Source organism: Pararge aegeria, chromosome 3 (genome assembly GCF_905163445.1).
Source record: "Pararge aegeria chromosome 3, ilParAegt1.1, whole genome shotgun sequence".
Lineage (NCBI taxonomy): Eukaryota > Metazoa > Arthropoda > Insecta > Lepidoptera > Nymphalidae > Pararge > Pararge aegeria.
Genome location: NC_053182.1, coordinates 14,497,742 through 14,510,212, shown reverse-complemented (window position 1 = coordinate 14,510,212; position 12,471 = coordinate 14,497,742). Strand labels below are relative to the sequence as shown.

The 12,471-nt window shown below is 34.0% G+C and overlaps 2 protein-coding genes across 3 annotated transcripts in view; one reads left to right on the top strand and one right to left on the bottom strand.

Annotated features, from left to right (window-relative positions):
* Nucleotides 1–538: 538 nt before the first annotated feature.
* Nucleotides 539–1,944, top strand: LOC120635748 (transcription elongation factor S-II). The gene is made up of 2 exons (XM_039906891.1): nucleotides 539–711; nucleotides 924–1,944. Exons 1-2 carry the CDS (start codon nucleotides 643–645, stop codon nucleotides 1,731–1,733), a joined length of 879 nt encoding a protein of 292 aa, XP_039762825.1. The 5' UTR covers nucleotides 539–642; the 3' UTR covers nucleotides 1,734–1,944.
* Nucleotides 1,945–3,281: 1,337 nt separating this feature from the next.
* LOC120635737 (zinc finger protein 91-like) overlaps nucleotides 3,282–12,471 on the bottom strand; it is a 55,750-nt gene continuing 46,560 nt past the window's right edge. For both annotated transcript variants that reach the window (XM_039906879.1, XM_039906869.1), the window contains 3 exons: nucleotides 8,231–9,633; nucleotides 7,937–8,120; nucleotides 3,282–7,312 (listed from right to left, as the gene is read on the bottom strand). In XM_039906879.1, coding sequence (XP_039762813.1) covers nucleotides 4,748–7,312; nucleotides 7,937–8,120; nucleotides 8,231–9,630 — 4,149 coding nt within the window. In that variant the 5' untranslated portion in view covers nucleotides 9,631–9,633 and the 3' untranslated portion in view covers nucleotides 3,282–4,747. The remainder of the gene's footprint in view (nucleotides 7,313–7,936; nucleotides 8,121–8,230; nucleotides 9,634–12,471) is intronic.

Below are 12,471 nucleotides of genomic sequence, written 5' to 3'. Positions count from 1 at the left end.
ATTTTTTATGAGTTTTGAGGAGAAATTTACTTGTGTATGTGGCCGTTGCTGGTGCGATACGGAGTACTTATTTATTGTCTCATGCAAAAACGGTCCCTGTGGAGGAAGTGCGTGGAGAATATTACCCTTTTGTCCTTTCTCAGTGGTAAAAATATTTCTTGGCCATGCTATGTGCAGGTTGAACTATTACACTCAATACTTTATATAATTTTGACATTTGTACGTTTGGTACAGGCCCGAACTGTAACATACCATGCATAATTGCCATCAGAAATTATTGTGAACTTATAAATAAGAGTCCAATACGTCTTTTTATACCGTAGTTCTAGCTGTTCACGTTTCTTTTTAGCGTGAGTTTCACATCACAGCTTGGTATTTGGATGCTAAAATATTTTTGTATTTGGTATTAATGGTATGGCTAATATAAACAAATATTTGAGGAGATACATAGAGTTTGCACCAAAAACTAGAAGCCAGAGCCGGACAAACAGTTATTAAAAAAAAAGAAACAAACACAAACGTTGTCAAATGTCAATACTTCTAGTCTATGCTCGGGTTGTATGGTGGTCGATTTATCAATATTTTCCGTAAATTGTTTGATAAATTAAGGCGGGAAGTTGTTTTTTGTATTTTATAACGAAAATGAGTGTCGAAGAGGATGTTATGAAAATACAAAAGAAACTAACCAAGATGACATCGGACGATGGCACGGTAGGAGGGCTTAGCGGCTTATTAAACTTACATTTTAAAACGCTAAATAAATAAATAATACGCGCGGTCAATGTTATAACGAAATATAAACTGTTCGTTGAAACCAATACACACTTAACAAGCAAATATCTCTTTGTTAGTTGTGTTTTCCAAGCCGCTAAAGAAATGTGACTTCTGAACCTATAAACTTTCATAATTTATTTTTATTTTAGGGCCAAGAAGAAGCCTTGGAACTATTGAAGACTCTCCAGACTATGGCCATAAATTTAGATGTTCTTACTAAGACCAGAATAGGCATGACAGTCAATGCTTTACGCAAATCAAGTAAGGATGAAGAAGTCATATCCTTGTGTAAAACTTTGATCAAGAATTGGAAAAAGTTCTTATCAACCCCTGGTACACCTGCCAAGGATTCAGGCAGCTCATCAAAACCAAAGAAGGATTCCAGCAGAGATAAAGATCGAAAAGATGAGAAGGAGAAGGATAAAAAATTGCAAGCCTCATTCCCACCTCAATCAAACACCACCGATGCTGTGAGGCTTAAATGCAGAGAACTTCTCACACAGGCACTAAAAACCGACAATGATTTTCTTAGCGCTTGTGCCACTCCCGAAGAATTGGCTGAGGAATTGGAGGAGTGTATCTATATGGAGTTCAAAAACACTGATATGAGATACAAAAACAGAGTCCGATCCAGAGTAGCAAACCTCAAAGACCCTAAGAATCCAACATTGAGAACCAATTTCTTGAATGGAGTTATCTCTGCTATTCGTCTTGCAAAAATGACCCCAGAAGAGATGGCCAGCGATGAGATGAAGAAATTACGAGAGAAGTTCATCAAAGAAGCTATCGATGATGCTCAGTTGGCCACTGTACAGGGAACTAAAACTGAAATGCTCAAATGTGGCAAGTGTAAGAAGAAAAATTGCACATACAACCAACTTCAGACCAGAAGTTCTGATGAACCTATGACCACGTTTGTTCTTTGCAACGAATGTGGTAACCGCTGGAAGTTTTGTTAAGACTGCTTTTGAATATTTTAGACTTATAGTGTATCTTTTATGGTATGATACACTGGTGTATCAAATAAAATATTCTTCACTTTTACTATGAATTAGTTCCCATTTCATTTGCATTGACCTTACTGCTGATTGACAGTGATATCATGTTAGTAGCTAAGGAAATCTTAGTTTAAATTTTAATAAAATAAATTAACATGCTTTAAGTTGTAAACATATTTTATTTTATACCTTGGAAACTTTAGTGGATGGGTCAAAGATACAAAATTTATTTATTATTATGTTTATTGATTTTTGTTTATGCACAACAACAAGAATGAGCCCTTTAGGGAACTATACAGTAGTACTTAAATATAATTAAACTATCTGTTTAAAATACTATTTCTCTTATCAACATTTGAAAGGTTATTAATAATTATACTTTTTTTCTTAATGCCTATGAGCATAGACATAGAATACAAATAATGACATTAGTAAATTAATTCTTTTATGAAATTAGTGCCAATATAATATGTGCTTTCAATGAAATGGCAACCTTAAAATATTTATGCATAATAATTATTAATAACATTTATATCACCAGTATTCTTAATGGAATAGATTTGTAGACTCAAAATGTGGCACTACCACAATTTATTAAACACTTGTAGGCCAAAGTAGCTATTTTAAAGTAGACCCTACACAACTGTATTTAGATAAAATCGGAAATTACACTTTGGTATAAATGAAAAATTATCCAATTTAATGTAATAATAATTATAAGTATAAAGTAGTATTATTTTAAAATTACGGTTTATATGACACATCATTATATCATAAGGATTATAATTCAGAAATAAATCAAAGTAATACTACTTTACTGATGGAAATAACCCCCCAGATGATGTGAAAGTATGGGGCCAACTCTAGGGCGCATTTACATTAGCTAGTAAGAAAAACTTCCGGTGTATGCTAGATTTCTAAAAAGCATACTATTTGGGGAGCTCTCTTCATTTGTTGACGTATTTGGGATGCGATAGATTTCCAACTACATTAATATGATTGACTGCTGAATTTCATTGGTTGTAAGCCTTTTTATAATGACTAGTTTCACTTTTCTAACAAGTTGGAAAGCAGTTGTCTTCATACAAAATAGATAAATTGACAGCAAAAGTTGCATATGCATGGTAAATTTTGTATGGAAATAACCGGTTGGTGTTGGTAATCAACTGCCAGAAAGGTTATGAATAGGGTACAGATCATTTCACAAGGTGCCTACAGAAAGTCGAGAAAAAGCAAGCGATGTCCAATGAAAATGCGCCCCTATGTCTAGTAATAATACGATGCAATGTGTTATGAAAATTAAAAGCTTATATTTGCCGAAGATCTGTTTGGTGTGGAGTATAAGGATTGAAGAAATTATAAATTACATACACCATAACGATTTTCCTGCTATTCGCGGAGTATAGCAAATTAAGCTTAATTTTCATAATATATCGTGGATTTCCGCAAAGAAACGCCTGCTTCTATCCAATACGCTGCAATGTTTTTTATTACGAAAATCAGCAACCCTATATGTATTTAATACCAAGTAATCGAATAAAAATAGTATAAGTAAAAATATTTATAATCACTTGTGTCTTTTCTCTACTTATAAGTAAATAAGCCTGATTTATTGCAATATTGTACAATATTAATCAATGATATTGGAAATAAATGCGCTTCATAAACTTTGTGTATGGATTTTTTTTTACGATTTGGTAGCGAAAAATTGAAAACATATAACAATCATTAAAATAAAGAAAAATAATTCCTACTCAGTTAAGTTTTTTGACAGATCCCATGATAAAAATTGTTAAAAATTGTCAAATATATTTAAGAATAAAATGTGGGTAGGTATAATTACCAGGATCGTGAATTTTGGTATTCTCTACAAACTTATGTCCAGCTGTGGACGTTTAAGTGTTGATGATGATGATGAGGTATAATTACTTAGGCTTTACCCAAATTTCTGGTCTCAACTCCTCTTTACCTAAAGTTTTTACATATCGGTACAAACATAGAAAAACCATTCAAGTGGGTCAGTAGCGAGATGAGACAGGAACTGTTTTTTTATTTCAAGTCTAGTAGGTAATTTAACACAGTATAGGTGCCAATTATTACTGCTCTAAAAATCAGTGCTGTCCTCTACCCTATGTTTCCCGTTGACAAGAATGGGACTACTTTTAAGACATGACATTTTACAATTTTTTGGACGCTCTTAGGCACTTCGGTATAAATGACAAATGATTATCTATAATTATTGAATTAACAACTTTACAATCTTAACACCATTCAAAAATAATTTTATATACAGACTGGAAAAATCCACGTAATTTGCTAAAAAATTCAACTTTTATTGCTATCTTCATATTCCAGACAATGTGATCTGAAATGAAAAATGATTCCTGCCGATTTTGCTGTGTCTTAACGAAGAAAAATTGACGGATGTAAAAATAGTTCTATCCTTTTTTACAAATAACACAATGAGATGGATGGCACTATTTTTAGACCCATCAATTGTTCTTCGTTTTCAATTTAGTTTAGTTTATACATTTGTGCACAACATAATTGGCACCATTTTCAAAGTCATTTATTAAAAGTATTGTAATAATGTATTTGTCTCTTAGACATTTGTCTAAAGCGTGAGCGTAATAAAAAATAGTATTAACTCACTAAGGGAGCAATTAAAGTTTAATTTGAGGGCAGATAATGTTTGATTTTTTTAATTTTCTATTCTACTTTTGATACACAGTCGATCACGTTATCGGTACCTATAATTTTGATTAAACTATTGTACCCAGCTTTGTTCCAAATATACATAAGCCGAAACATCTCTAACCTAATATGGCAAGCTTTACTTTGGTGATTATCAACAGTTCTTATTTTTGGCTCCTATGGATCTGATAATATTATTTTTCCTACATGTACACTAATTTTACCTTATACTGTAATATAGGTACGTATTTAATATCTTACGTCTAACATTAACTTGATTACTAATCTACAAAAAGTTCTCCTGTTTTGATTTTAACAAATATTTTCTTTTTATTTGATATTTTTTTGTTGTTTGGGATATCTAACTTGAGATCTCTTGACAATTCATTGTCATCTAATTTTGTTATTGTAAATCTTACGTTTTCATTGGCCACAAAACATTCTGGATTGTGTTGCTTTTGGTAGTTAAAGTGCGTTTTTAAATGATCGCGTAGAAAATGAGATTGTATTACAACTAAATCGCAATAATTACATTTGTGGTTACCACTGCTGAGGGAGTCGGTTTCATCATGTCTTCTGTAGTGATTACTAAGTGCGTCTTGGCGCTGGTTTATATACGGACATAATAAGCACATATGCTGCTTACGGTCCTTTGTAGGTGAGGGATCAGTCGCGTTTGCATCCTTCCCAGATGAAATATTTAGAGAACGCCTTCGTTGCAACAACCTAAGCGTTTGTTGATCACTTATGGAAAATTGTAGAAAATCGCTTTTAACTGGCCTTTTAGGCATCGTTTTAATTGCTAGTTTTATATTGTCAGCATTGCTATCTGGCTTTGCGGCTATATCAGGCTCGGGTCCGCCAGGTCCGTTAGTTTCTTTTTTCCTTTCCGCTTGTGCTTCGTCGTTCATTTGGTGCTTTCTCATATGTTGAACATAATTAGCGTAATATTTTACAGAATAGTCACATAGTTCACATTTATATCTTTGTTTCGACCCGTGCAATGATAGATGTATTTTATATTGTTCCCGTTTTTCAAATGCTGATGGGCACTTGTGGCATTTATACCGTTTTTCTTTTTGGCGTCCGTTTTTGAGATAAGTAGGATATATGAACTCTGGATTTCCATGCATTAAATAGCCAAATTGAGGGTCAGCTTGGAGTACCGGTGGAAAATGATCGTTCGGTTTAACAAGCTTATCTTTATCTGTAAGAACTCTTTTTTGAGCCTCAGTCTTTCTTTGAAATAAATCTGTGCCTGACAAGGGAATGTTTTTGAAATCCATGTCGTCCCCAGAATCATAATCACACCTTGATGATTTATTTTCATTTTCATGCAATAGCTCGTGTTTTGCCAGGTTTCCAATATTTTTAACTGCATAGCTACATTTCTTACATTTATGGTCGCCATCGCCGCCATGTAATCCCATGTGATAACTTAATGCAGAACTTTTAAAGAACTTTGCTGGACATTCTTTACACAAGTATTGTTTTGGCGTATGTTTCGTTTCTGTTGATTTTTTAGTGTTACTATTTTCATTGATGTCGAAATTTTTTCCGGGATTTGCTACAATCCATGTGATCTCGGATGTAAGCGGGCAATGAACAAGCTGTAATTTTGGTTCTTTAAAAGCCCAATGAGTTTTATGTATGAATTTCAGCATTTTTGTTTTTGTGTTGTATTCATCAGTGTGAACAAATATATGAGTATTTAAATCCTCATCTTGAGGTACAGAAAACTCGCAACTTTTGCATTTATTTGAAAATGTTAAATCATGAAATTTATCATGAACTTTTAATTCACTATCGGCAAAAAATCTGGATGGACATTTTTGACAAAAATATAAAGTTTTGGTTTCCTTGATTTCACCTAGATTCTCTAGCTCTCTTGGTAACTCTTCGACAGCATTTAGTTTCTCTTTGTCGATTACTATACGTAACTTTGTAATCTGTTCTTCGTCCGGGATGTCCATTTCAACTGGACAATAAATGCGACCATATATTTCTCCGTGTGTTTTCGAATGCTCTGCTAATCTTCCTTTATTATCACAGGTAAATTTACACTCCAGACATTTATAAATTGTGATGTCACTGTTTTCAAATATGATACAGTGAATTTTTTCATGATTGGGTATTTTACATTTTTGAGAATTAACGTAAGAACAATAACGGCATTTATACATTTTGTGAAATTCATTTTTGGCTGATACCCAAACGAAGGGTATCTCGTCAAGATTAATAGAACATTCAGATTTGGCATCAGTCTGATTAGAATTTGATGACATCGCTTCCAATTCTGCCTCCATTTCACTCTTTTTAGCAAGGATACCATGAACTCTCATATGTTGATGTAGCAAATGTCTTTTTGATACGCTGTAATTGCATTCTTGACATTTATATGGAGTATCTGCTGGTAGTCGATGGAACTGCTCGTGGTACATGTATTGAGATTTACTATTAGTTTCATAGGGGCATTCGGTACATCTATGTCGTTTTGTACTTGAAGGATTTAACGGATTCGTTCCTGCTTCTGGTAAAGGTGATTTGCATCCCATGGCTTTTGATATATAGTCTTCTGGGTCCGAAATGCCATGTAAAACTAGATGCTGTATTAATTCATGCTCATCCTTGACGAAAAAAGGGCAAAAGTAGCATTTGAATATCGACTGTGCGGAAGGTTGATGTTGTAGTAAATGAGCTGCAAGTACGTTCTTATCATTCGTCTTAAACGGACACTTCGTGCACACATCAGTACATAATTCACTTGCTGATGCTGTTACGTCTACTTTAGGTTTCACAGTTGTTATAACTTTTATCACCCCGTCGTGTTTCAATCGGCAATGCCTCTGAAAAGTGTAAAAGGTAAGTTTATAATTTCATTTATTTATTTATTAATGAAACTGCAAAAAAATAGACTAGACTAGATTTTTTTTTAATTTAGACGCGTTGAATGATTTTTTAAAAATTGTCATCATTCTAGTAAGTCTAATTATAGTTCCATTTTGATGCATGATAAAAAAGAGAGAAAGAAGGTTTAGAATTTTTTTACCAATAAAATTCAATTTAAATAAATATTTTAAGGAACGCTCCGTCAAGCTTGACGAGAAAGAATCAGAATGAGAATAAACAAAACAAAATGGCGTCACTTTAATAGACGTCCAATCGAAATCTATTTCTAAGCAATTACATTTTACATTATTTCATAATCTCTTGTTCAGGAGGATGAAATGCTTTCTGTCTCTGCATACTTCTTTTCTAAACAAATAATTTATACTATAGTAAGTATGTATTAAAAATATGTGTTTATGCTATAAGTACAATTTTAAAATAATATTTTAGTACTTTTCGTTTATCTATATGAGCAATTATATTGGAATTGGTGATACCATGGTTTGCAGTTTTTATCATTAAATATACGTCAAAGCTTCAGAGCAAACTACTTGTAGAAAAATATTTTAAAAGTGACCAACCTGTATAACATGTTTCCAATTGGAGAGTTGGTTACAATGTCCACACCGATAGGCAAGATCCGCAGGATCAGGCACATTTTCTGGTTTTTTATTCATATTGTTCCCAACTTTAACGTCATCGGAAGGCTCATTTGGTTTGGAATGTTCCCGGACATGTTCTATTAACGCTTCTTTTGAGGAATCCCTAAAAAAAATTAAACATATAAAATCTGGACTTCGGTTTTGTGCGTTGTAATCGTGAGACTATCTATGAGCCTCACCAAAATATTGATGTAAAGGCAAGGTACTACTTACTTGTAATTACATTTTTTACATTTCCACATTGTCTTTTTAGGTTTCTTAGCATCCTGCAGTCTACAATCTATGTCGAACTTATAGTCATTTGACTGAGTGTGTAGATTAAGTGGTTGAATTTCCATAGGTACATTGGTGCCATCGTCATTAAATGACTCCTCGTCTAATGCTGTATCAGCAGAGGTATTTTGGTCGATATAATGAAACTCGTTTTCACCATTTTCGTTCATAACTGGCATAGCTAGGAACTTATTATATTTACTGTAGTTTCGCCTTCCTGTCTCATCTGTCATGAGTACTTTTGCATCTGCGTGTTCTGGGTCTCGAGCTGACTTTAATTTAATATGTTTCGTAATGTCCCATCGCCAGTTTGATTTGTACTTGCACAAAGAGCATTCGAAAGGTTTCTTGTTGAGATGTCCAACTATGTGCACGTGAAATCTTGAAGCAGTGGCAGCCCAAAACAAACAATGCGTACATTTAAAAACTTTTTTACCCACCGCTTGGCTTGGAGATAAATTCATTGTTTCATTATCATCAACAATATCTAGCTCAAAGCCTCGCAGCTGTTCTGGTAGGGTAGAATCGTCATTAATACTTATATCTAGTGGAGTTTCAAACTTAGCACTATTATGACTTATGTTGTTCCAAACGAAAACAACGTTTTCCATAGGATGTGGCCCCGCATCCTTTTCTTGATTATTCAATACAGTTCCAGCGCTGTCATTGGTACTTCCTTCTAAAGTATTTTCCAATAAACCGTCTTTTTTCTTGCAGGTCTGCATATGAAGATACAAATCTGCACTGGATTTACATCGATGTCTACAGTGTTGACATCGTGTTGACCCCAAACTGGAATGGAGCGCGTTCGCTGGTATCCGATTTGCCTGAGTTGTGCAATTCTTCTCATGAACAGAATGTTCAGATAGACATTTGCTTTCGAAACCACAATTTTTACACACGAGAGTACCCTTTTCACCGGTTTCAGTTAGTAATCTCTCCTTCAGACGGTCAAAAAAGGACTCATTCTTTTTCCGGATGGACGTTTCTTTTACGAATAAATTATTTACTGGAGTTAAAGTTATGTCTATAGGTAAAGTTTCCGTTTTCTGCGTATCTGCTGTTTGTGGTGTTGGCGATTCTTTGAACTTCTTAACTGGTGGTTCAACAGGAAAAGCCTTAGCTTGAGTGGGAGTTGAAGTGTTTAATGGTATAAGTTGCGGAATAGGTCTTGGCGCTTTTCTACATTGTTTTTGGTTTTTAGCTTCGTCTGATGCCATTTCACTCTCGGATTCCTTTGATAATTGCATGTTTTCGTTTTTGTGAGTTTCTGATGTTGAGGCCTCGTTAGAGTCGCTGTTACAGCTTATTACTTCTTTATCCATATATTGAAGTCCCATTTCCTGAAATTAAGAAAATAAAACAATTTAAGTATGTATTTCGTATTATTTTCTTTTAAATTATACTTAAATAAAACTAGACAGTTGTATCGTACCTGCTACCTTTGACTTTTTTAGTGCAATAAGTTCAGATTTAATAAAACGAGCTTTATCAAGTTAAAAAGCAACTCCAATGTGCCGCAAATTATTAACCATTACGACAAATCAAACGTCTTCGTTTGATTTGTCGTAATGGTTGATGGTTTGATGTAATTTATATACTCTTAATATTTTTGTATACAGAAATTAAGATATACGGTAGTGTCGCCCTTACTAGGTGCGCCTTTTATGGAAGTGTAGATTTAAGACACCAAAAAGTAAACTGATAAGCTGCACAATTTTCATGAAAAACCAAATTACGCAAAGAGTTATTTTTACTGAGATATATCTATCAGATAGCGAAAATATACCCATAACTTATCGAAGTTTTAAATGGTATTTTTCCAGAAGGCAAAGATGGCTACTAAGTACAACATAATTTATTCCTGTTGAGTTTTGAACTTCGAATCTTGTATATTTACTCACTTGTTTATTATTGATATTATGTTAAATCACAATGCAATGTAAGGCCCAAACCACACCAAAATGACGTGGACATGGCCGGTTTCGCATGGAAATAATACTCATTTTGACATACGAGCTGCGCCAAATTTACGCGCACGACAGACGTCCGTGTCACGCTCCTTGATGTGATTTAAAATGAGTCTAATTTCCGTGTATTTTAATGATATTTTAATGGAAACATGGGCTACATCCGCGCTAAGTCGTTCTGGTATATCTTGCGCCTAAGATAGAAGTGCATAAACCTGGCTATGTATTCAGTTTACTTTCATAACCTTACTTTTCTGACAGTTTCACGTTGTATGAATGCAACCGGTTGGTAACTTATCCGAAATGTTACTGATATTTAATTGCATCACTCTACGGACGGTAGAGAGATAACCAGCCGCGGCCGTAGCCTCCTAGCGAATACAAGCATTGGTCGGGGTGAGGACTTATATATAAAGGAGCGAGAGAGAGAGGGCCCTAAATTAAGACCGTTGGAAAATCAATGAAAACAGCTTAAGCTCTTAATTTACAGAAGATGAAATATGAGGAACTGGGTTTACCGTCACGGATTGTTTCGTTGCTAAGCAGTGTTACAAAGTAGGTGCCTTCCGGATGTCCACAACAGCGCTCGAGTAACAGGTTTTAAATTACACTTTATTAAATAAACCCTTCCATACCCCACGATACTCTATTTCGCTAAGCGAAAAATCATTGCGCATCGCAACGCTCCGCAATAGCCACAATTTGTGTCTCACCAATTTTTTATAAACGCATTCCCAAAAGGTTCTTAAATCGATGTGTTTTGTGCGATGTGCAGCGATTTCAGCGTCGTCTTGAATAATTTGCAAGTCTATTTGTTTATAGGAATTTTGTTATTTAATTCAATAATTTTTTTAGATACTCAAGTATCTAGTAATAGTTAAGAAATTGCCGATTATTTATTTTTCAGAATAGGCTTAAACAAGAAACATTTTCGCTTAACAAAATGTAATTCATTTTCAAAAGTTATAAAGTATAATAAAAAATAATTTCCATATTTATTTCCGTTTTTCGTTATTTATGTGCCCGACTTCATTACCTTTAACCAGATTTTTTAGGAGATTTACAAGTACCCCTAAAAAAATCTGGATAGGTTTACAGATAATACCTATATTCAACATTTAATGCGGGAAGTGGGCCAGTGTCATTATTATAACAGACAGATAATAGGCGAAAAAATCAATGTCAAAAACATACCCACCTGGATCAAATTGTAAAGGTTTCGTGTTGTAGATCAAAGTTTCTAAGTAATTAAAATAGGGCGAAATTGCCCGTGCAACTTAAAAGAAAGAAGTGTGGTAGTATTTTTTAAAAAGTAGGTATTTTTTTTTCTATGTCGTTTTCGTGTAAGTGCTGTAGGTAATTATGCTAGAAAAGGGCTTTGTTTACTTACTACCCATGTTATCAAAGAAAAGCCTCCTTCACTTTAGGCAAGATACTAAACTCAGCGAAAGTGAAACGAACGAGCAAACTAAAATGCTCAGCTTGTTGCCATGGCATCAATTTCTATGGATAATTCAAATAGTAAAATAAAATGTTTACATGGCAAGTGATTTTTTACATAGTTTATTTTTTATTTCCGGATTTGTCTTAACAATAAGAGTGTCAGCCCCAATGCTCTTACCTTAACTTAAAATCTAATAGCATTTTGGCTATCTCTGAATAAGGTGCAGCCAAGGATATTTTGCCAAATCCCCACATCATAAACATTATAGTTTATTGATGCTTAGTGAACTATAATTAGTAGAGCTGACAATGCGTATGCTCACAACATCTCAACTTTTTTTATTCATATATATATCTACTAACAAGAGTTTTTGTACATGTGCAACCGAAACCTAAAATCGAAACCAACTTTAAAAAGCCACAAAAACGAGGGAATGAATCCGGAACCTTTATCTTATGATGGAAGTATTCTTATACCACCGCGTCTAAAGGGTCAATTGTTTTCACATTGTTATCTAATGCAAACTGTGCAGGCTTATCATTTTATTTTTGTGAACCAAAACTAAAAAAGATAATTAAGTATTTAAGGTAAGAGTAATCAATGTCCGTAAACAGAGAAAAAACGGTTGTTGTTGTAGTACAAACGGGCCGATTCTGACAGGACGTAGGTAGTGCACAAGCGTTTGTATACAAATAACACTACTATTATTTCAGCCATGAATTTTATGATAAGAAGTGAGTGTCAGGAACTCGAATTTAGTTTACTTT